The 26,093-nt window shown below is 36.4% G+C and overlaps 2 protein-coding genes across 2 annotated transcripts in view; one reads left to right on the forward strand and one right to left on the reverse strand.

The window, feature by feature from the left end:
* The window catches only part of LOC145246698 (tetraspanin-15-like), a 271,980-nt gene extending 257,409 nt beyond the window's left edge, over positions 1 to 14,571 (reverse strand). The window contains exon 1 of the mRNA XM_080108423.1: positions 13,984 to 14,571. Coding sequence (XP_079964549.1) covers positions 13,984 to 14,142 — 159 coding nt within the window. The 5' untranslated portion in view covers positions 14,143 to 14,571. The remainder of the gene's footprint in view (positions 1 to 13,983) is intronic.
* LOC145246697 (uncharacterized) overlaps positions 1 to 26,093 on the forward strand; it is a 251,796-nt gene that overhangs the window by 18,645 nt on the left and 207,058 nt on the right. The gene's annotated exons all lie outside the window — the stretch shown is intronic.

The following is a 26,093-nucleotide window of genomic DNA, read 5'->3' on the forward strand; positions in this document are numbered from 1 at the left end:
GCCTTGATAAGTAGTGACTTCCATGTACAATACAAAAAAAAAAAAAAAAAAGATACAAAATATTTTCATGCAAAAAATATGTTTTTACATATGGAGTCCCTTTTGACTGTGTGATTTTTCCCTCCAAATAAAGTGGGTGCAGTGCATATTCTTAATAATAATGCCATGGTGATGTTGGTTGCTTCTACATCACGTAATGGTCCTTTCATGTCCTTCAGTTAGAGAAAGCGTGATGCACAAACGATTCTGATATGTTAAGTGTCTCCCTGTGGGAAAATGTTCAGTTCAACTCGGAAGCTGCCATTTCTAAGGAAAAATCCGAAAAGCTCAACATTGTTGCACTAAATAAAAGGGGTGGGGGTAATATCAAATTGTAATAAAGTTCTGAGAAAGATGGGGCACTTGTGGTGAATATGGAGGGATGGCTCTTAGCTAAGAATGTAAGTAAAAGTCCTTAAGCCTCAAACTAAAAATGGCCTTTTGTCAAACTCTTTCTCAAAAAAAAAAAAAAAGTGTAATATTTTTAACCTCTTGGTTTATTTTAATTTAAAAATAGGATGAGCACCCTCTCCCCATTCTTCCTTTACTCTGGGATCAAAATGCACGGTCCGGAGGGAAAAAAAACATCCTTCTAGAATGAGACAATTTTTTTTGTCTCATCCAGAGGGACATTTTTAGGAAGTTGGATATCTCCGCATTAAAAACCAATCATGTATTCAATGTTGCCCTCATGAGTTTTAGTTATTTTGTTTCATATTATATCAATTCTTTTTAGGTAATTTAATGACGAATCCAGTAATTTTGGAAAAAGGTTTTTTACTTCAAGTTCTTTATATCTTCAAGTATGTATTCATGTTTCGTTTGGCCGTTTTGTAGAGAGAGATTGTTGCTTTTGTTTTTGACTTAGCAGAACATGATGGAGTTTTGCAAAGAGGAAAAACAATGTAATAATTTTTACTTATCAGAACTCGATGTGGAGGTGTGCAGTGTGGCGGTCGCCCAAGCAAAAAAAAAAAATCAGTAACTGCTGGAGTGAGTGACTTTAAAGGGTCGGTTTGTTGTCCACCCTCGTGTATTGGATGTGACAACATTTGCATAGGATCGACTAGGAGATGGTAAAAATATCCATATAGTCAATCTGTTAGTTGGTTAGTTTTAGTTTGTTCTTTTACTGATGGTTCTTTTTGATTGTGACCTTTTAACTGTCGGTTTATATTTAGATTCTTTTTAATTTTCTTCCTTTTTGAAGATTGTAACGTTGGGTATGGAGCAGCCACACCAACATTACCCTGCTTTTTATTGAAACCAACCGAGAGCTCTTTATATTATCCTTGCTGTTTCCTTAAGTGCAATCACCAGGAATATTAGTTAGGTAGGACTTCAGGTTCTTCTTCATAAGCCTTGTGGCACCTAAATAACTGGTATGATTGATATCTCCCTAAGATTCCAGTTTCCTTTCATATCATACATGAGACAGTTTGTTAGTGATCGTGTATACTGAAGCGATTGTATGCATTACCCAAGATAAAAGGAAATTACTTTCTTATTGTAAACAATGAAGCAATTCGTTGCAACTCGCAGATAATTTTACCCAGAAAGTCATGAAGGAGTCACCACACAAGGTAAGGATTTTATTGTTTGTTTTTTTTTTCTTTCCCATTGAGTTTGGGTTTTTATACTTCGAGTTGCCTAAACCGTCCAATCTGCCTCTACCCCGATTTTCGTTGGCTATAAATCCGACAAATAGCATCAATGTTTAATAAATTTTAGGTCAGGAAGCCAGTATCTTCAGAGAGCCTAATTTGTGCCTTCATGACAAGGCACATGAATAGGGACTTCTTATTTATGTAGCATAAATATATTTCAAGTTCTAGTGAAAACAGTAGTTCCTGGTATAATAATTGATATTTGCCCGAGATTCCAGTTTCTTTTCATATCATACATGAGACCTTGATATTTTTTTCTTTTTTCATTTTCTTTCTTTGAAGATTGTAATGCTGAGTATGGGGCAGTATGGGTTAGTTTCTTTTAACAAAAAAAGTTGTTGTTAAAGACTTCAAGTGTTCTCATTGGTCATGACTTGAGAATCACCACTTATCAAAGCCCAAAGGCTACTCGAGGACAAGCGTTAATGAATGTAAGGTGGTAGTGTAGCAATCATTAATGGTGTAACCTGGGTAGAATTTGATTATGGGGACGGATTAACAAGAACTTGTTTACATTGGATTTGAATACATGTTGTATTCAACCAGGAAGCAGGCCAGCAAAACAGTGTTCCAATGGCGGGTAGTGCTGGGAAAGAAGTTTTGTTCCTAGAATCTGTGTTTGGATTTAGGCACTGTGTTGGAAATCATATATAGTGGTTGTAGCTAGTTATGAGTTTTTTGTGAAAGTTTGGCAAGAAGGAGCCATAGATTGGAGTTCAGTCGAGCACTTGCCATGAAAATAGCGATAGAGCAGAGACAGGCTCACAGTGTCTCTGTGGGAAAGAGGTTGCACGGAAGAGAAAAGGGCGTCACCTACTAGATTTCAAAGGCAATTTATTTACACTTCAAATAAGTCCATCATAGACACGCAACCATTTATGAACCCCCCACCCCCACCTTCATTTTCCAGTCAATAATATGCAACAATAAACAAGGGAGACTATTCTAAGAAATTAACACAAAGAACAGAAATCTTTATCTTGATACAAAGGGAGGCAACTTAACACTTTAAATATTTCTCATTCTGTGGAATGTCCACAGGTCCCACTAGTCTATAAATATTGTGCAATACTAAAGGAGATAATCCAGTATATAACAAAGAGCAGCTGATTCGAATTATTATATAAAAATAGGTATTCCAGAGCAAAATTTTATTTTCATTATATCTACAAACTTTTATAGTCGGCATAGTTAGATCTTGGCAAAACAATGTCAAGCACAAAAAAATAAAAGTAAAAATATGACATCAAATAAAAGTAATAATATGACTGTTCGTGTAAGATTCACTTCAACAGCTAATACACTGAACTTTCATAATATGATTTATACCACAGCAGAGGTGAAGTTAGAGTTTTCTTTTAATCTCACTCTCAATGCAGTCATCAACTTGTACGAGAGTCAAATACGGCCTGAGATGGAGTACTATTGCCACATTTGATGGAGCCCGAAAAAGAATCCTTTCCTGTCTTGACAAGGTACAAAACCATCATCAAAATTGAGTGGGCGATGACCTTTTCATCGCCCTACTCCCTCTTTCTCATAGAAGAGACATTGTGAGTTTGCTCTATCAATACTTTTATGGTAGGCATTCGACTGAGCTCCAATGTATTGTCCATTCCCGTAAAACATTCACAGCAAACACTCATCTAGCTAAAACAACCAACACCAACTTTCCTCACTCTCTACCTGTGCCCAAAACTAAACAAAAATTCCATGAGCAGAGTTTCTTTCCTAAAACTCTCCCTCTGTGGAACTGCTTCCCAGCTTACTATAACATCGTCTTCAAGTCTAATTTGAATAAATTCCTATTGAGTCGTCCATTTAGATAATCTAGCCCTACCAAAGTTCCGTGTCTCACCATCTACATAACACTTAATTTTTATCCTTGAGTGGCTGCCAGACCTTGATAAATAGTGAGCCTCCAGGTAAAAAAAAAAAAGAATCAATATAAATGAAAATCAGATTTGGAGTAAAAGTGGACAAAAATGAATAAATAAGATAAAAATTTTAACTCAAAGTTTTCAACATATTTTTTTTTTTTTTTTGCGAAAAGCAACTTAAAACCCTATACTGAGCTTACCATATTGACAAATAGATTTATTTTTTAAGATGAAACATTTTTTATGCATAAAGAAACACACTATCGGAGGCATTAAGTTGAAAAATGCAAACATTAAATAATAAATCGCCTGTCACTGGAAATAGTATCCTAACATGAAAAAAAAAAAAAACTATTAATAACACATCAAAAGGAATTGTAGATTTATTTATTCAGAGAATTTTATCAAAATAACCCCAAAAATGAGTTTTCACAAGTCGAAATTTAAATGAATTTCACTATATCTACCTATTTACCCACACTAAATTCTAGGCTGGTTTATTATTAGTGGATTATTTGTACGATTGTTCTCATCTTGAGTGTTATTCTCACATGTCTATCTTGTAGAACTCAGGAATCCTTCTGGCCAGCTTAGGAATCTGCACAGAATTTCAAATGGGACCCTTTTTATTTAATCCATGGTAGTAGCATGCTCTCATTACGTCAACCATGACTGGTCAGAAGTCTTTCATAATTTGCAATTGTATTTTGAGTGTCGCCACACTGAGGATTAAACCTTTGACCTCCAGAAGACTGTAACTTACAACTTAATTTTAGCAAGTACTTCATCTACTACGTGATGAGTACTCGTGGATCAAATAAATGGTTTTGTTCAAAATTATATGAGATTCCCGATTTTAACTGAAAGATTGACGAATTCAACAAGATACACCGAAAAAGGCCGGAGGTTACATCAGATGAAACATTGTGCGAATAACACTCAAGATGAGAACAGTAGTCAGAATAATGCAAATGATACAAATTATAAATCATTATCTCAAAAATTCAGAAACATTATAAAACATAGTTTGTCAATAAAATAGTTTGCTTAATAAATTGCCTTTGCTATGTTAGCATGAATAATGAGTTTTGAGAATTGCGACAACACACAATGATGAAAGACGTATTGAATAATGACAATTGGTACCAGGGTTGTATTTGCAAAATTTAAAATTAAATGTGAAATATAGGACAGTTCCCCGCAGGGTGATCGCAATTGAAATTCAGGATTCGAGTTATTTACAGACACACATAGTTCTTCTGTTCATTGAAAAATTTGCTGCTATTTCATAAATAAAAAAACAAGTCGCTTACCAAAACAAAGGAGACAAAAATATGGTTTGCTTTTGTTACATATTAGGGACCATACGTCAGTGATGATTAAGTTAACTAGTGTGAATTTTGGAAAAGGTGACACCGAGTGCTTGATTATAACCCAGACTTGTAAAACAGAATCGTTCCCAGAATCGAATGAAAGATGGCCGATGTAAAGTTGAGGCAGGAATGGAAGGGGGGAGGGGAGAGGTTAAATGCCGTAGACAAAACAGTGTTGAACGATGATGAGTGACATCACATTTTCGAGGAAAGAAACAGGTTTGGAGATTAGTCTTTCAGTGGAAGCCATGTAAACGAGCCACCACTAATGATGTAGAAACCTGATAACCTCAGCGAATGTTACATCGATCTCTGTCTATGCACCTCACTTTAAGATGTAAATAACTAGCTAAGATAACATTAGTCTCTCTCTTCTTAATTTATTCTTTCCAAATAAAACCTTGAAGATAACTCGGCACACCTCTCCTTGTGTTATATTTCTTACTGAATGGAATTTCTAAGAGTTCTGCTAGTTAGGTAATAATCTGTATTCAACAAGTGTTACTCACTACAATAGTAATAAGGAGGGAACACTATTTTAGTTTATAGAAACCGATTAACCACTCAACATTAAAAAATAATTCCTCCTTTTCTTTTGTTTAGGTTTTTGTTTTACTTGCCGACAGGAGAGCGAGTGAATCTACCCTATGAAAGCACACTTAAAAAGCTTTACCATTCCTCCTTTGAACACCAACGATTACATAGTGTTCTAATTGTAGTCTAGAATTTCCTTAATGGGCATTGTAGATGACTACCGACACCAGGCAAGTCGGCAAAGCTCCAGACGGCGCCTAGCGTCACCAGACTGTGCAGCAGGCATCTGGTGGATTCCCACCGACGCCAGGTGTCTCCCAGAGACATTTTCGCCGCCCCATGAACCACCGGCAGACAGATAGTCCCGGTGTGCCTAGGTGTTGAGGAGGTACTACCCACTTCTGCACCAGAACAAGGTCGGTATTTCTTTGCTTCCGCACTGAGCAAATTAGGCACAAGGCCGTTTTTTAATGTGGAGAGATTGGGGAAATGGGGAACCAGCTCCCCGGGGAGTAGGGGAGCTGGATAGTGACAATTGGTATGAAGGGTTTCCCCTACATTGACCAATAACTGATTGCAACAAAGCAATGATCTTATATATGGGGTTGCCCCCACATATGGTCTTTGATTGCAGCATCTGCCAGAACAGATACTACACTTTGAGATATTAAATCCTTTATTCAGGCTAAAATTACAAAGCAAGTTCAAACTGAACAAAAAACTTAGGCACAAGGCCAGCTAAGGCCACAAACACCAGAACAAGGTCTATTTCACTGCCGATTTTGATTGAACCGAAGGAGGCTGGTTGATCAGTCAGAATCCATGGACCTTGGAATAGATTTCCAAGTGAAGTAATAAATACACCAATAATGCAACAATTCAAAGTGAATTTAGACAAGTGTTCCACGATTGTTTCCTTTTCTTTGTAAATTTCCATCACCTTTTCCCTACAAGACAATTGAAGCAGAACTTTTTTTGTTTTACCAAATAGCTTGAATTAAATTCAAACGAAAAGAACAAGAGTACTTACGACCAAAACTTAAGGTTAGTAGCAGGGTTAAATGAGTTTTTTGTTCACCCCCCTCTGAAAACCGTTAAACTTAATTAATGGGATTTCTTGACTTTACTTATATTTCCGGGCAATACCGGGATATGAATAGGCTACTTTTAAATAAAGTCTAATTGAATCTTTAAAAATAGTTTTTCCATGAAATTTTGTATTGTGACACTCTTGAACATGGACCGATTTTTTTTTTTTTTTTTTTTTTTTTTGACAAGGGAGTCACCACTTATCAAGGCCCGAAGGCCACCCGAGAATGTTATTGAGAGTTTGATGTGACAGAGACAATAGCATAGTGATCGTTAGTGGTGGAAATTGGATAGAATTAGATTATTTAAGGGAACGTATCAACAAGAATTTGTTTAGATTGGACTTGAAGACGGCTATGTTATAGTTAGCTGGAAAGCAATCCAGTGGAACAGAATTCCACAGGCAAGCAATTCTTGGAAAAAATTGATCATGGAATTTACGTTTAGATTTAGATCAGAGAGAGAGAGTGAGGAAAAGTTACATTAGCTTGAAACTGACAGTTACTGCGAAAATGTCATTCTCTGATCTGGATATATGCTTCATAAGGTAATAATGGCACTGTCAAAAATGGCACAAACATGAGATAAAAAATGGGGATGAAAGTCTCATGAGTTTAAAATCTTGGATATAACACATAAAGGTAAAATATTCAAAATGTACTAAACTAAAAAAATTATTATTATATTTATAATAAAAACTATTGTAAATTTAGAGATGGAAGATTTTCTGCTAAAAAAAAAACAGTTTAATGAGTTCTAAAAGAACTAGTTTGAAAAACTTGGTGAACAAAAAATCTTAATCCTATCACTAACACCAAATCCTGATGTCCCCCCCCTCCACCCACCCGCAAAAGCACCTCTCTCTTAATCCTAAGTTCAGATGTTAAAAAAAAACAAGCAAAAAAACAAAAAAAAACAAGATCTGGTTAAGATTTAACTAAAACGATTACATCATATCGTCCAAATGCTATCTGATCACAAAGGGAGTGATCGTTTAAATTTATATGCGAAACTGATCACTCTCTTAAAATTCCAAAATAATTGTGTCAAATATGTAGAATCTCTTTTTTGAAGGGGCCGGGGTAGCTAAGGGCCATCATCTACAAGAATACAAAAAAAATTTTCAAATTAAAAAAGACAATTATATCTTTGACTGGGGGTAGTATGCTCTCATTCCATCAGCCATGACTGGGTGGAAGTCATAACGCAAGGACCGCAAAGCATGGTGGATGAAATACTTGGTAAAATTCAGTTGTAAAGTTACACTCTTCTCGAGGTTGAAGGTTCAATTCTCGGTGCAGGTGAATTACTTAGGACTTCTATCTAGTTATGGCTGACAGAATCAGAGCATGCTACTCTCATGGATTAAATAAAGGGTTCCATTCAAAATTCCATGCAGGTTCCCGAGTTCAACAAGATATTTCTGAAGAAGGATAGAGGTTACATCGATCGAAACGTTGTGAAAATAATGTTTAAGATGTGAACAGTAATCCAAATGATCCAAATAATACGAATAATAAATCTTCATCTAAAATATCAAAAACATAAGATGTTTGTTCACATTACATTTAAATTTCTCTATGTTGAAGCACTCTGGGAAACGGGGAAACGGGAACCAAATTCTGAGGAAAAAAAAAAAACTATTAGTATAAGTAATCTTCTGGCAACTTGGAATCTCTATAGTGAAAGGGTGGGATTTTGCTGCTAGTTGGGTGGATTGGGGGTATTTGCGTTGGGGGTATGAGTACAAATGCAGTAAGTTCGTCAGAGCACACTCCGTGGTAGTACTTGTACAACATTGCAGGAGTGCGACGAGGGTGGAGCTTGCTCGACATTGTGGGACATAAATTCGTTTATGCATTCTGGTCCAAGAAGGCGAGAGGATCTTCTCTAGAATTCAACCTAATTTAAATAAAATCAAAATAAAAAATACAGAATATCTATCAGATTTGCGTTCCCATATCACATTTTTTAAATAAACAAAAAGTAACTACCTTGTGCGGCTATCTTGAAAAACAAAAGCAATAGCAGATAAGTCCATAATAATTAAAACTTGTCTGACTAGCCTTGTAATACTAACGATTTCACCATAATCGCTTTAATTCGTTTAAAAATGATTTCCTTTATAAAAATAAAACTACTCGATCAACTTAATTTTTGGAATATGACATTTTCGTTTCGTGATGGGTACGTACATCATAAAGATTTTTCTGTACTTTTTTTTTTTTTTAAACTAGGCTGAATTCTAAATAAGAACCGAGAGAGGCTAATATTTGGTGAGCCGTCCCCCCCCCCCAGATATAACAACAATACTCCATGCAATGCACAGACGAATGAGGATTAAAAAGTATACGATTGGTCTGTCATCAAGTGAGGAGATGTCCGTTTTGACTGAGAGAATTTTTATTTTTGTCTTATCCAAAACGATCCTTTTCCACCAAGACACATTTAAAACACGACATCAGTTCTATCTTTGCCCTTCGTAGAGAGGCAAAGAAAACTTGCACAAGTTCATGTTATTCGTAACGTTTTTGGATTATTCGGACTACTGCATTTATCTTAAGTGTCATTTCACGTTTCTATTCGACAGTTTTAAATGCGGTACTTTTTCAGCTTACGGACCGTGCATAAATAATAATGTTATTATTTAGAAAGACATTGGGGAAAAGAGGATTCTGTAACTTCCACCTAACAATTAAAATAATAAATACCGTAAAATTTAAATTTAACTTGAAAATTCTATCTGAAAAATAATAGCATGGTCTTTTAAATGCAGAAGTACCTGAATTACTTTCGAATTTCAAAGAGGCGCGAAGACGTTTTATTTTATCTGACTGCATTTTTATTTCAATAAATATAAAAACGATAATTAATGCGTAGATAAAAAACAGACAGGTGGTTATCATTTTTACTAGATTTAATTATATTTTAATTGTCTAAGAATGCTCATCGACGATATTAATCTGATAGTTTTAATCTAAACAGTCATATCAGAGGATCAAAGTATAATATCTGTTTCATCCTTAGATGAGATGTTTATTTCCCTCCCACGGCGGAATGATGTCACACAAAGGTTGAAAAGATGAATTTGAAGAGTCGACGCCCTAGAGGAAAAGCACTCTGGCTTGTAAAAAACTGACTGGGCAGCCCCGTCGGTATTTTCCGGTGGAGATGCCTCAGGCGATTAACGATTAACCAACCCCTTCTTAAAAGGCTAGATGGTAATGCCTACCAAGAGTGGACCACTGGACCTTCTAGAACTGCAAAGGACAAGAAACCTATCGAAGTCAACAGAACAGGTCATCTCAACAATGGCCTCTATTGGCTTTGGTGCTAAGATAAATCTTTCCATGCCGAGGTAATTTTTATTTTTGCTCGAAATCCGATCTGCCCCACTCCCACACACACATTAAAAATTGATCTTACGTCTAACTTTTCCCCTCGTTAAGTACCCCCCCCCCCCTACTTCACTCCAATACTGTTTTGTGAGATTTCTGTTCGGGGTTCACTCTATAAAACAAAACCCTATACAAAAACAATCAAATTTGATGGCGTAAAATATTACGATGAATTCAACGGCGGCATTATTATTATTATTAATTTATTATTATTATTATTATTATTATTATTACTATTATCATCATCATCATCATCATCATTCGCGTCGGAGATCCATAAATGTTAAATAACAAATATGAAGTTTCATAACTAGAAACTTGGAAATTAAAAAAATAAACATGGAAGACGTACAGGTTACACAGGTGTACAAGTTGTTCAGGCTCATAGTTTATTCTATCTCCGGTACTTATGCAGAATACGGACCGTGCTGAAATAATGTTATTTAGAAACCCATTCTTAACATGGGGAGGGCGTTTTCCAACTATTCTGTACTTTCACCTAACGATCTAATTAACAAAAGACATCGTAAAAATTGAATTTAACTTGAAAATCCTGTCTAAAAAATAGCACGATCCATATTGTGTATAAGTACGCTGTCTCCAAAAGTTTCTCCACGGACAACAGTCATCAGTTCCTTGCTACAACAGAGGCGCGCGAGAAAAGTATTCCCTTTGGTTTCTAGATTTAAGCTGCCTAAATTAACTTCTGTCGACAGAAGTAACTTATTATTCGTCAATTTAAAGACTTCAAGAGACTTGTGCATACTGCATCTGTGTTATTATGCTGAAATAATAACGCTATTTAGAAAACCATTCTTAACATGGGAGGAGGAGGAGCGTTGCATTGTTGCAATCGTTGCAACTATTCTGTACTTTCACCTAACAATTTAATAAACAAATATATCGTAAAAGTTTAATTTAACTTTAAAATATTTTTTAAAAAATAGTGCGGTAACAAAGATGCATAAGCAGTAAGAGTAAAGTACAGACTTCAAAATTATTAAAAATTTAGTTGTTGTGAAGATAGTCGACAAATCGATTTTTTTTTTAAATATGCCGTTTTAAGCAAAAAACAATATTACGTATTTAATTATCATGTCGAAAATAGTAGGCTTTCCAAAAATTACGAAAGTTCAATGAGTAGAACAGAGCTCCACTTGTGTTTTTAGTAAAATAAAGTGTATTGGCTAAAACAAATCGTCAGCCATTACATTGGCGAAAAGAGAGATAATGTTTCCTGCATTCGCAATCTTCAAGGTGTTCACATCTATAGAAAATGCAATTTCTATAATTTTCTGTAAACATTACTTTTAATTGTAAATAAATTTCTACCGATGAATTTTCGTAATTTTCGAATATATTACTATTTTCGACATGATTAATTGTTGTTTTTGTTTAAAACAGCATATTTAAAAAGTCGATCTGTCGACTCTACCTTACCAAGCACAAACATTTGAGTTTTACAATAGCAATTTTTATTATAGTAGTGAAATTTGAAAAAAAAATGTGCAATGTATTCAATAACGTGACATTTTTATGCAAAAGTAGTTTTTTGATGTTTTAAAATTGTTGAGCTGAAAATAATATCTTGCTTGAATTAAAGTTTATAGGCAGATTTTTTATACCAGAGCCCCCAAAATCAGAGATTATCATTAAACCATTCCTGTAACAACCTGGTCCCTATTGATTGCGGTGTAACGTTGGTTCTGTGCAGTTCTAGGAGGTCCAGTCAGCACTCCAGCATTCCAAACTTTGCCTTCTCTCTTTGAAAAAAGGGGGCTAGTTTATTACTAATCGCCTGAGGCGTCCTTGCTGGGGAATGCTGACGGGGCTGCCCAGGCATTTATTGCAGGTCAGAGTGCTCCTTCTCAGGGCACGCTGACTTCTCAATCCCACTTTCCGACCCTAGTGTCACAGTTCTTGCAGTGAGAGAGATAATTAAATACTTCAAGCATTATGGTTTATTTAAACTCCTTAAACTTGGAGGAAAAAAATGGTCCGAAGGGCGACATTCCAAGGGCGTCAGGGTTGAACCACCTCCCACCCTCTTAACCATAATACCATTTGTTGCTTCTTCATTCGTGTTGGTTCCTTTATCTCCCGACGGATGGACTCACCCAACATAGCATCACCTTTATATATTTTTATTTATTTTTTATTTTGTTATTCATTTATTTATTTATTTATTACAAACTAAAGTAAAAAGATAACATTTTGCGAACGCGCCTCTGTCATCTCAAAGAACAGATTTCAACTTCATGCATGCATCTTGTTGATAATCCTTATCCTCGTTGATAATCCTTATCCTCGAGTGGCTTTCGGCCTTAATGAATGGCGATTTATTGGTAAAAAAAAAAACATATAAAACTTTAATTAAACTTGGAAATACGATTTAAAAAATAGCGCGGATCAGTAAGTGCATTAGCACCAAGAATGGCTTACCAAATAACAACGTTATTTCAGCACGATCGGTAAACTGGATAAGTATTTAAAGTAAAGTCCTACTCCTCATGGTATTTTTTGTTCCGTGTTCCTAATCCAGAGTTTTCCTTTGGAACACGCACACATTAAACCTACCTTCGTGGGGAGGCGGGAGATAGGGACTTTATAGATAATCTAAATCTGGCCTTTGGATTAAGGTAAAAGCGGGGGTCAGAAGAACGATCTTTACATAATAGATCAACTGTTATTTATTTATTTATTTTCGAACCCAGAGTTGGCTCGGATTTCCCAAATGTTAAAAGCCGATTTTGCATCAAACTTTGCCTTAGTGTGAGGAAGGAGGAGCGGGGATTAAAAAGAGACAGCATATGCGGTCACTATTCCGAAAATGAGTTTCTAAATAATAATGTTCTGAACACGCTGTGTTCCTTGTTAACTATTCTGTATCTTCAACTTTTTGTTTATGTTTTTGATTCGTTATTTGTTAACTGCAATAAATAAATGAATGAGTGAGTGGAAGTAGACTCTCGTTGTAGTACTGTCCCCGTGAATGCAATTAAAGCCCTACACCAAGATCAATCAAACGACTTTTCGAGGAAGAAGCAAGTAAATATAAACACGATAACAAAAAGGAATATTATTATTATTATTTATTATTAAGGTATTATTATTCAAACACCGTGACAGCGTTAGGGTTAGGGTTAGGGTTTAGGGTTTAGGGTTAGGGTTGGGGTTAGGGTTAGGTTTAGGGTTAGGGTTAGGGGTAGGGTTAGGGGTAGGGGTAATTCGCTGTCACGGTGTTTGTATAGTTTTACCATTATTAATAATAATAATTATAATAATTATAATTATAATTATTATAACAATGGTATTTAATTGCCTCTCAACGAGATCAATACTTGGCACAAGGTCGTTTTTAAGGGGGGGGGGCAGCTCTCAAAAAGTAAGCACTCTGACAGTAGGTAAAAATAAAAATTGTCTTAGTATAGAAGGGTTTTCCCTACATTAACTAAGGACAAATTAGCGACAGAGCAGATTACTACACTCGGAACTGAAGAAAAGAAAAGAAGTTCCACTTTGTGCTATTTTTTTTTTGTATTTTAAGTTAAATTCAAGTTTTACTGTAGCTTTTTTATTAAATTGTTAGGTGAAAGTACAGAATAATTACAAAACACCCTGCCCTCCCCATGTTAAGAATGGCTTTCTAAATAACGTTATTATTTCAGCACGGTGACATAAATGAATAAGAACTTAATAATAATAATAATAATAATAATAATGATGTACTTGAGTTATTGATTACGAACAGTGCTAAAATAACGTTATTTAGAAAGTTCTTAACAGGAGAGGAGGGGGGCTTTGTTAACTATTCTGTACTTTCATCAACCAATTTAATAAACAAAAGATACCGTAAAAATTGAATTTAACTCGAAAATCCTATATAAACTGCAACTGTACAATCACCCACAAAAAAATCTTACTTTCTTTTTTTTTACTGAAATAAGTAGAAAACGAAAAGTATTAATAAAGTTGTAACGAACTGTTTGTGTGTTTTACTTACCAGGTAGAGCAGAGTGTAGAGGAAAAGCCAGAGTTTATTACAACTATAAGCCGTGTTGGCACACAACGGCTTGCATTGATGATGTTTGATCAAATGTGGGTGGGAGTTTTTTTCTGCTTCCAACATTTTCTGATGGGCCGTATCCTGACCAACCGCCATCCTAAGAAGAAAGGTACGCTCCTGTACTAAATTTCGAGGAAATTACAAAAATAAAAAACAAATCTCCTTACACGGAAGAAAAAAAATTACAAGGTAAAAGAGTTTAGTTTCACTCCTTGTTTTGGTTCAATAAAATGATAATCCTGATTTCTTGTTTGTTGAAAAACAGCAACAAAAAAAGTAGAACTGTTGTTTATTGGATCTTTTGTTTTTAAAATAAAAAGTAAACAGAATAGAGAGTGGAGTGAGAGAATAAGTATAAAGGGAGAAAGAGAGATAGAAAGAAGACGCGTCTGCCTTGGTCCGCGGACGGTGCAGCCACTGAGCGCGCGCGCTCGGGGAATGACGTCAGAGCCACCCGGAGTCACGTGGCCGAGACGCGCACACTAGAACGGGATGTCCCTCCCTTTTCTCTTTCTCTCGCTCTCATTGTCTATCTTTTTTTTCTTATTTACCTCTTCTTTTTCCATCTCTCTCTCTCTCTCTCTCTCTCTCTCTCTCTCTCTCTATATATATATATATATATATATATATATATATATATATATATATATATATATATATATATATATATCTTTCTTATTCACTCTCTTTTTCTTTCTGTCTATCTATGTTATTCTCTCTCTATCTGTTTACTTATTTTATTCTCTCCCCCATTTATCTATCTATCTACCTATCTATCTCTTATCTTTTTCCCTATCTATCTATAAATCTTGCTATCTATCTATCTCTCTTATTTCCTTCTCTTCACTCTGTCTCTCTCCCTCTCTCTCTCTCTCTCTATGTTGTTGTTATTTTCTCTCTCTCCGATCGCTTTTTATCTCTCACTTCCTTTTTATCTGATACAGACGCGTTCTCTCCATTTTTTTTTATTACTTTCTTTCTCCCTTTTCTTCTATTTTAGTTCTTTCACTACTACCTCCATGCTTTCCCCCACGCTGTTTCTTTCTACCTTAGCTCTATCTCTCTCTCTCTCTCTCTCTCTCTCTCTCTCTCTCTCTCTCTCTCTCTCTCTCTTTTCGTAATTTTTCTTTAGCTCCTCTCCTCTCTTTGTCTTTGTCTGTGTCTCTTTTTCTCTTTCTCTCTCTTTCTCATAATTTCCGGTTTCTTTATTTTCTTCTTCGCTTTATTTCCTTCACTGTTACACAACCTCACCCTCTTTCTTTCTGATTTGTTTCTTCTCTATTTTCCTCTTTCTTTTTCTTTTGTTTACTTTATTTCGCTAACCCCCCGCCTCTCTCTCACTCACTCACTCACTCACTCACTCTCACACACACACACACACACACACACACACACGCACAAAAAAAAACTCTTTCCGTTTTCTTCCTGTCTTTTATCTCACTAATTTCCTTCCTCCTCCTTGCCCCCTCTCTTTCTCTCTCCTATCTCACTATATATATCTTGTGTTATTTACTTTCATCATAATTCTATTAATCCCTTCTTGTTTGTTCGTACGATAGCTATATTTATTATTAACTAACAATTAGCTACCACCCGACAAAGTTAGTATTCTGTGACACACCAAGACTGTTTGTGTGCGTGCGTATATGTTTGCTCGCGTGTGCGCTCTTGTGTGTGTGTGTGTGTGTGTGTGTGTGTGTGTGTGTGCGCGTGCACGCGTGTGTGTGTACAAGAGAAACGGTCAGCACCTTACGAGTAGATACAAATATTCTTGACAAAAATCTTAGCATTCCAACACTTCTTCGTAACGCCAACAAAATAGATCTGTCCTGATGCTACCTTTAGTCTATTCTGTCCTCTGTCAATGAAGGAGAAATACCTCTAGACTTGGGCAATTTTTATTTTTCTTCCATACCAGAGTGTCCCTTTTTGAGGAGCTGAATGTCCTCCACATTAAGAACCGACTTTGTGTCTAACTTTGTCTTTCTTGGGAAGAAAGTAAATAGTAACAAATATACGAATATCTTATCTACGTAATCGCCCCCTCCCAATTATGGTACGTGCAATAAATCAGGGAATTTCAGTACGTATGTAGTTAATTCTGAGTTTCGACGGATAATCTCGAGTCAATCGCAGAAGTGGCCGAAGCAGTTTACGATTTAAAAGCCGTGAAAAAATATGAAGAGTCGGACAAAACTAAGTGTGACAGTTGGGTTGTTATAAAAAAACAAAAAACAAAAAAAAAACGTTAATTCGGAAAACTCTTCCAAAAAAGTAAAATAAAGTAGCTTTCAAATCAAAAACTGCTTCAGCCATTTCCGGGACTGATTCGGGATTCTCAGTCGATAATCGAGTGACTACTCTGGATGCCTATCTATTACAAAGTACACTAGGTTTTGTTTTTCGTTGTGCATAATTAATTTCCTTTGTTCTCAGCCCCATCCACAAAGAAACATTATTCGGTTCCCTGGAATCTGAGTGACAGCAAGTCCTCCTAGGGTTTCAGTACTCTCCGTTTCTTTTGACTATCGTTGAAAATCATTTTGCGTTCTCGCAACAGCAGTTTCTCATTTATAACATTCGTTAGTTTTTTTTCTGGAGTTTGAGGTACAATAAGACTCCCCAGGATTCTTAGTATTCGCCATTCCTTTCCAGTGTCTGGATTGTGCCCCCCCCCCGCTTCCACTTCTCAATCGTTCCATCCTTCTGTACTCTCCACGGAAATTTTCTGTGATACTAAGCGATGTTGGCAATACTGTGCATTTTTTTTTTTTTTGCTTTTTTTTTTTTTACATAAGAGTTATCACTTATCAAGGCCCAGAGGCCACTCGAGGATAAGGGTTAATGGGTGTACATTAGCCAATGGGATTATAGTGTAGTAATTGTAAGTAGTGGAAATTTGGTAAATTGGATTGCTTAAGGGGAACGGCTCATCAAGAACTTGTTTACATTGGACTTGAAGACAGCCATATTGTAGTCAGCTGGAAAGCAGGCAAACGGAAGAGAGTTTCACAGGCGTGCAGTCGTAAGAGAGAAGCTTTGTTCATAGAATCTACGTTTAGGTTTAGGCACAGATTAAGAGTGGGGGAAATTATTGATAGTGATTTTGGCTAGACGAGTGTCTTTCGTGAAAGTTCGACGAGGGGGGACCATAGATTGGAGCTCAGACGAGATTTTTTCTTTCTTTTCCCAAAGGGTAGTGGTGGATGTCAGATTATTATTATTGTTTGTACTCGCTTGGAGTTCACACACAGGGCATTATCAGCGATTACTCAATAACCGGTGATGTTCGTTAGAGTTTAGGTGACAACAAGTTTTCCCGTATCCCCAGTACTCTTCACCTTTTTTGATAAGCTTTGAAAATGGCTGCATTATCGTAATAGCCGTTTACTATTGATTTCTCGCCGACAATGGCCATTGGTCTTCACTAGGATTTGAGCCTCCCAAGATGCCAGTACTTTCTGCACTCTTTCAGTGGAAGTCTGGTTAGTGCTCTCCTTCCTCGGACTTTCCGTCCTTCTTGACCTTTCACGACTATTTTGTGTGGTGTCAGCTGAGATTATTACCTCGGGGGGGGGGGGGCTACAATTCATAAACTGTTTTGCAATTTCTGTTCTCTGGGACTTTATTATTATTATTATTATTATTATTATTATTATTATTATTATTATTATTATTATAGAAATATACATATTTACTTGAAAATGGATGATGTCACAAACGATCACGTATTACAACTTTGCAGATCTTGCTTGTTTGTATGTGCTGTATCTTCTTACTGTGCACTATTGACGTCACAAAAGACAAATAACGTCAGAAAGCCACCATTAATTAATTATGACGTCATACATTTTACAAATTATGGTATATTTTTTACACATCTGCCTTGGCAGTTTCTATTTACAATGCCTTCCCACGGGACAGAGTTAGACACCAGGGTCGCTTTTTAGCGTGAAGAAAAAGAACAAAAATTAAAAATTGTCTCACTCGTGAAGGATTTCTCCTCCACTTAGAGAGAACCAGAAATTGAAGTGCAGCATTTGAAGAACAGATACTACGCTTTGCTCTCGGTCCGAATTTTAATTTCCTTAATTTCTTCTATTTCTGATTATCTGTGGTAGGTTGATGTTACCTGGTTATGTGGTTTGGTGTCAGGTTTTCAAGATTTTCTGTAATATTTCAGTTGTTTTCATCAATGTCGTGTTTTTCAATCCTCCTTTTCATTCCAATTTCTCTTTTTTTGGTTTTTTTTCTATCTTTTTTCATTTTTTTTGACAACTATTCATGGTGCTTGTACGACTATAAGTGTTACTATAGTTTTCTTCATTAGCCACGTCCCTGTCGGTGGGGCATTAGAATACACCGACTGCCCCCCTGCAGAGGGTAAAAGTCCCTCAATGGGGGTCCTGGATATGACCTTAAACTATATCCAGTGGTGAGGCCCCAGCTTGTGGGCTTTGGGGAATGTGGAGCCACCCTTTAATTACCATTGCTCCCAGGTCCACTCTGACCCAGAGTGGAAGTACCTGTTAGGGCGCCAACTATGGGTTAAATAGAAACCGACTTGAAAGCAACAAATATATTCTATTAAAAAAAAATTCTTCAAAATCTTTGGATTCGGCATTAAATAACCCGAAAAGGGTTGATATGCCGTAAAACAAAAACAACCAACCAACCAACCATTAGCCACATTCCATTCGGCTTTCTGACAAGCAGCGTGTATTTGCTTACTTGATCTTCACCATGTGAAATGCTCGGAAGATAAAATGTATTTTATATATATATAAAAGTCCAGTTAGTATTATGCATCTAAAATTTAGGAAAGTAGTTTTCACTTAGCGTGTTTATCTAATAAAGAAACTACCAGATAAAACTTGGTAGCCATTTTGTTTTGGCTTATTCACATGATGTCACATTGCAAGCGCATGTTGTTTCTCAATTTTACATGCATAACACCAACTGGATTTTAACTGAAAATGATGCCTTAACGAAAACAACACCATAAAACTACTTTTAGTGCATAAACAGATATTTTCTTGCATTCTTCCATGACATCATGGTCTTTATAAATGGCCGAAAATTATTAGGCTGTCAATAATCCATGAGCAAATTATCATCAGACGAAGATAGCCGGAGCTGGACAACAAAGGATAAAGAAAGAGAGAGAGGGGGGGGGGCGTAAAACTTATAATTTGCCAAATGTTCATTACGTTAAAATAAATATTTTCATGGCAAGTGCTCGGCTGAGCTCCAATGTATGGTCCCCCCCCTCGCCAGACTTTCACAAGAAACACCCGTCTAGCAGAAAATACTATCACTGATTTCCCCCACTCTTTATTTGTGCCTAAACCTAAACGTAGATTCCAGGAACAAAGCTTCTTTCTTAGAACTGCACGCCTGCGGAATTGTCTTCCGTTTTCCTGCTTTCCAGCTGACTGCAATTTGGTTGTCTTCAAGTCCAACGTAAACAAGATTTTGATGAACCGTTCCATATAAGTTAACAAATTTACCGAATTTCCATTATTAACGATTACTATATTATCCAATTTCTATTGTACACTTTTTAACCCTTATCCTCGAGTGGCCTCTTAGCCTTGATAAGTGGTGATGCCTATGTAAAAAAAAAAGAAAGAAAAAACATTGCTTTTCGATTCAAAGTCTCTGTTTGTTATTAGTAAATTTACATTTAAAAATAATTATTAAATAAATTTAGTCTAGAAACAAAAAAAAAATCATTCAATGAATAACAGCAGATAATAAAACAGTGGATGTATGTATAGGGTGGACCACTTAAAAATCTCTCGAATCTTTCTTTTGCCGACCAACTGACACCACAAGACAAAATGCACTTCTTTTTTCCAACAAGATGGCGCTACATGCCACACGTCTCACAGATCACTGACACGAGTTCATGGCATGTTTACGGATGAGAGAACAATAAACACAGCGTTATGGCCCCCGCCACGTCCCCTCAGACTTGTCATCATGTGATTTTTATCTTTGGGGGACTTCAAAACAAGAAGTTTATGAAAATAATCCTCACAATCTAGACCAACTAAAGGAGAACATAACCAACGCTATCAGGAGAATCACCAAAGAAGATCTACAGGCAGTATCTGCAAACGTTGTTAAACGTGTCCAGAAATGTATAGCTGTCAACGAGGAACACTTCCGGCATCTTTCATAACACCACAGATAATTTAAACAGTAAAAGAATGTTCCTCATCTCTATTACATTTACTCGGCTACTTTTAAGTGGGCTACCATGTATATGTGTGTATCTCAGTGAAAATATTTAACCGTCAAATTCTTAAATAGGAATCATACACCAAGGATGGTTTATAACGAGTAACATCTTTGTTTGGGTGGATACATAATGCGAATAGAAATATGTCGGGTAATTGAAAATGCAAAATGTTGCTTTCAACTTGCTTCATATTTCTATTACTTTTGCGCATATGCAACTTCATTCATAGTTTGAATTGGTTTAGTTTTAAATCTTTTTTTTATCTATCTGTCGATAACTCTAACGGTAAGGAATGCAGCCGGGGCGCTAAATGATTTGGTTTTGATTCTAGCTGATGAGACGCAAGTCCTTTTTAAACTTTTGAAGTCAGTCTAATATATTAGGTACAATATAATATTCAATAGAGAATTGGCTCTGTAATAATAAATACGAAATCTGCATGAATTAAAATATATTTAAGCTATTTTACGAACGGGCAAGCCCCCTCCCCCTCAGCTAGTGTATTAATGAAGTGTCCTTTTCTAAAACAATATGTAAATATCAGAAATTGTTATTGGATGTCCTGCTGGCCTGGCAGGTAATAGACACTCAAAGCGATTCCACGAACGGTTGCTATGGAGAGGCGCTTGTAAAACCAACTAAATTTACAATAGTCCAAGGTGTGGCGCGTTATTTAGAAAGCAAGGTTTGATTTTTTGTTTTCGTTTAAAATAAATGTCACTTTGGTTGGATTTTAACTAAAAGAAAAAGAGATTCTGCATTTGTTTAACTTTAAAGTTATTTTTTTTTTAATTTTGTATTCCATATCAACAGTACTTACTATAAACAGTGGACTTTCTATTACTTAACATATTTACGCTCGACCGGCACCTTCTACTGTATCTGGCATCTAAATTTATACTTCAGCAACATCTGAAGGAAGACGTGCCAAGTCTTACCATAGCCATGGCACGTATAAAAAAAGAAAGAAAAAAAAACTGCATTATCCTGAAGAAAATTCTGTTATGAATCGAAATATTGAAGCTAATCTATATATTAATATAGGATAGCGTGTGTATTATTTATTTTGTGTGTCACGCTTATATCCGAGTGACTGTCTCTTGTTATGGACTTCAATTTCTTGTAATAAATGTCTCTTGTTATGGACTTCAATTTCTTGTAATAAATAATTTTACCGATAACTCTTCATAACTTATGAAGAGTTATCGGTAAAATTATTTATTACAAGAAATTGAAGTCCATAACAAGAGACAGTCACTCGGATCGAAACCTCTCTCTCTCATATATATATATATATATATATATATATATATATATATATATATATATGAGAGAGAGAGAGGTTTCGATCAAGCTGAAACACCTAAGTTATATTTTTTTAAATCGCAACTTTATAATATATAAAATTCAATAGAACATTGACTCTATAATAATATATACGAAATCTACAAGAATTAAAATATCATATTTAAGCGTACTTTACAACCGGGCTAAGCCGGGCGTCCCCACTAGCTTAGATAAATACTTTTGCAGTTTTAACTTGGCCTTTTGGCCAAGATCAAAGTGTAGTATCTGTCTTCAGATGCTGCATTTCCATTTCTTGTTCTCTTTCGGTGGAGGAGTAGTCCTTCACGACTGAGACAATTTTTTTATTTTTGTACCTTTTCTCCACGTTAAAAAACGACCCTGGTGTCTAACTCTGTCCCGTGGGGGAGGCATTGTAAATAACTACAATAATATCAGAGCATTTCCATTTACGCTGAACATCTACAGAATGTCAACATCAATATATTAAATATGAATGAGTACCCTATGGAACTTCCACAGGTCCCGCTAATTTTAATAAATAGCTATGTTTATTTATTAAACGTGATTCTGCACTTGTTTGGTTTTAAACCGATAATTAAAAAAAAAAAAGAATTATATTCCATATGAACACTGCATACTAATAACAGTGGACTTTCTATTACTTAAAAGAAAAAATGTATTAATTATGACCACATGATTATATCTTATGTTTAGAAGAAACTATTTTTTAAAAAAATTGTCTCGTTAGTTGAATTGTAGCAATCATTTAATGAAAGTAACTATTTCTCTCCCACAGTGAAAAACGTGACACAAGGGCCGGAAAGTGGGATTGAAAAGTCAGCGCTCCAGAGGGAGGGATGACTGCAAAAGATGCATGGGAAGCTTCGTCGGCATTCTCCGATAGAGGTGACTCAGGCGATCAGCAATAAATTAGCTCCTTCATAAAGAGAGAAGGCAATGCATTGGAGGGTGGACCTCCTAGAACTGCGCAGGACCAGGATCATACCGCAATCAACAGGAAAAGGTTATGACAAGAGTGGTCTAGACACTGTTGATTTGGGGGCCGAGGGAAAATATAATCTTTTAATTAAATTATTATTATTTGAATTTCCATAAGAGTTCTCACACAGGTCGTCGTCAATACTACAACTACCACCACTATCATCATCATCATCATCATCATCAGTTTCTTATTTTATTTAATAGGAGTTCTTATACAGACCATCGCCGGCGATCGTCCACTGAATCTGGTGTTCCCTGGAGTCTGGGTGACAACAATTCTTCCAAGATTTCTAGTGATCTCCACATCTTTTTATTACATTTGCAAATGTCTTTGCGTTATCGCAACAGCCACTTACCATTGATTTTTTAATGACAATAACCATTTGTCTTCATTTGGATCTCGGTGGAAATTAGTCTCCTCAAAGGTCCTAATACTCTTTGTACTCTACCAATGGAAGTCTGGTTAATACTTTCCCTTCTCGATCTTTCCATACTCCTGGGCCCTTCACAACTATTTTGTGTGGTATCAGCTGAAGTTTATGCGATTGTTGTGGAGAAGGAGGAGGAGGAGGAGAATCAAGCCAGCGTCCCTAAAGGAGAAGCAATCTGGACTTTTTAAATTTGCCTGGGTAGCCCCGTCGGCATTCCCCGGTAGGGGCTCCTCGGGCAGTAAGTAATGAACTTCATCTATTCCAAAGACAGAAAAACCTTCTAGCACTTATCCAGGACAATACCTCAGCTGACTTATGCAAAATCATCCCCCTACTCAAAAATGACCCAAACTTTGCCGGACTGATTGTCGAGGACATATCATTGACTGATATGAATAAAATCTACTCAGGCTCTGCGAGATAATTATATATAGTAACATGCGTGACATGTGCGCTATGACATACGAATATGTGCGTAAATCTGTCAGTGTATGTGTGAACGCGCATGTGTATGTATGTACCCAAGTGCGTTCGAGTTATATATATATATATATATATATATATATATATATATATATATATATATATATATATATATATAGTCCCGAAAATCGGATAATGTATGGACTCTCCCGTCGATTTCGACGTATGAGCTTTCGCCACAACAACTTGCTCGGAAATCCACACATGATTTATTTATAGTGGTGAAGGCTTTGTGTAGAACCATCCACACTTTTTGGTATTACTGCTAATTTTTGTCGGTGCAGGCCACTGCCACAGGACAGAGTATATAGTAGACCGCAGTTTTTTACATTAGAGTTTCCTTCTACTAGATACATGTCTTGACGAAAACTGAGGGTGCATTTCTCCCATGCGCCCCCAGATACCAACTTGGAAATTTCTACGACTCGGCGCGGTACATACAGCGCCGATACTTCCCAAATGGTTAACCATCTGATACTGGTCAGGCTCAACTTTGCTTAACTTCGGTGATCTGGCGAGAACCGGTGTTTCAACGTGATACACACACACACACACACACACACACACACACACACACACACACACACACTTATTGCATTTATTTACCTAGCCTAAGCTGCCTCTTCAGCAAAGCATTATATATGGTGACATAAGACTTATTTAGATTAGGTGAGTCGATTTTTCAAACATATCACAAGCTGACAGATCCAAATCATACACATAATATACTCATAATCAGCACTTCCTTATTACTACATCCGTGTTGTCCACGTGCGCGAATATCCATATTCGTCTCTGTGTGTATAGGAACATTTATTTAACAATTCATTTACCTAGCCGAGCCGCCTCTCTAACAAGGCACAATGGTGGCAGGAGACTGGTTTAAATCGAATCTAGGACGATTTGGCAAACGGACGTTCTTCACCCAGCGTTTAAATTGGATGCGCCGGTTTGACAACACTACCAGGAACCGACAGATCCAAAAATAGCCACACAGCTTTGCCGACATTCACCAATTCTAGTTCTGCGTCTCTGCTCTTCCTTCGTTGGTGGATTTCATTCTCTGTATTTCCCATAGGCGAGTGGGCTGTTTTGTGTCTGTATAAACACCGACGAATGATAATATGATCTGATTATTTCAGTGATGTAAGTATCAACCCCCCCCACACACACACACACGTTTCGAGGCATACACTGCCGCAATACGATCTTCCTACCGTCTTATGTTGCAATAAGTTATGTACAAAAACGATAACAGGGATGGGGGGGGGTAGGTAGTTTTTAATTGGGGGAACATTACCTATTCCGAGCTTCTCGTTGACAAGATGGAGCGGGATAATCAGCAGAGCTCTAGAAGCCATAGTTTTATTTCTTCATCTCCATTTTTAACGATTAAAAAAGTATTAATAAAACGAAGCTAGTTAATTACGATTCTGAATTTTTTAGATGAGGATTGATCATTTTTATTATTTAGTTTATTGTTCTCATCGTGAGAGTTATTTTCAAAACAAGTGTATTTTGTCGAACTCGGGAATCATTCTGTCAGACTCGAGAATTTCGAACGGAACCCTTTATTTAATACATCAGCCATGATCGGGTAGAAGTGTTAAATGATTCTCACTTGTATACGTAGTATCGCCCGTACTTAGGATTGAACCTTCAATCTCCATAAGAGTTTCAATTAGAACTGAATTAACATATTACTTCATCCGTTACGCCACAGGTCGGTGCGGACAAATTTAGTATGGACGTAATGTCGCAGGAACAAACAAGCTAACAAAGGAAATAAATAAAAATCCGACTCGAGATTTTTTTAAATGCAAATGAAATGCATTTATTCATGGTTATTCCAAAACAACGCATTTCATTATTTTTTCTAAAGTCTTTTCGCACACACATATGCTTTTCAAAAGTCTCTGTCTCCCCGCCACCTGACATTGGCGCCAGATAGCGCTTTCTTACCCTCGCATTCACAAGTCCATTTTGCCCGATCGCAACTTGCTTCTCTCCTCGACCACATGGAGTATTTTTCTCTCCTTTTCTTGTGACACAAGTTCGTACACACTTGCTAATTTACATAGCATTTTAACGATTGTTGCTGCTAATATTTTCGCTAGCCAGCTACCCTTCGGCTGCTGCTGATTTTCTTACACGCGTCCATACGCGCTCTGTTACATGAATTTTGGGAGCCTTAAACCTATTATTCTTGTTTTTTTAGATGTACAATCTTACTACTTATCGCTATAGATAACTACTTATTATTACTTACGAACACACACACACACACACACACATATATATATCAGGAAAACTTGATAAAGACCAACGAATATTCAACACTTTTTTAGACTTTTTCATATGGGCACATTTATCGATAGTACACGTTACACTCTAGTCCCCTTCGAAGTAATCTCCCCCGGCTACAATGCACTTGTTTTACTGTTCCAACAACTTCTGAAAGGCCCCATGAGCGTGTCAATTACCCTTGTCACAGCCTCTTTCATCTGCTCAATTGTCTCATAACGACAGCCGTTAAAATTTTCCTTAAGCTTAGGGATTAACCAAAGTCACAGGGA

This window comes from Euprymna scolopes, chromosome 24 (assembly GCF_053919585.1).
Source record: "Euprymna scolopes isolate OS-2025 chromosome 24, ASM5391958v1, whole genome shotgun sequence".
NCBI lineage: Eukaryota > Metazoa > Mollusca > Cephalopoda > Sepiida > Sepiolidae > Euprymna > Euprymna scolopes.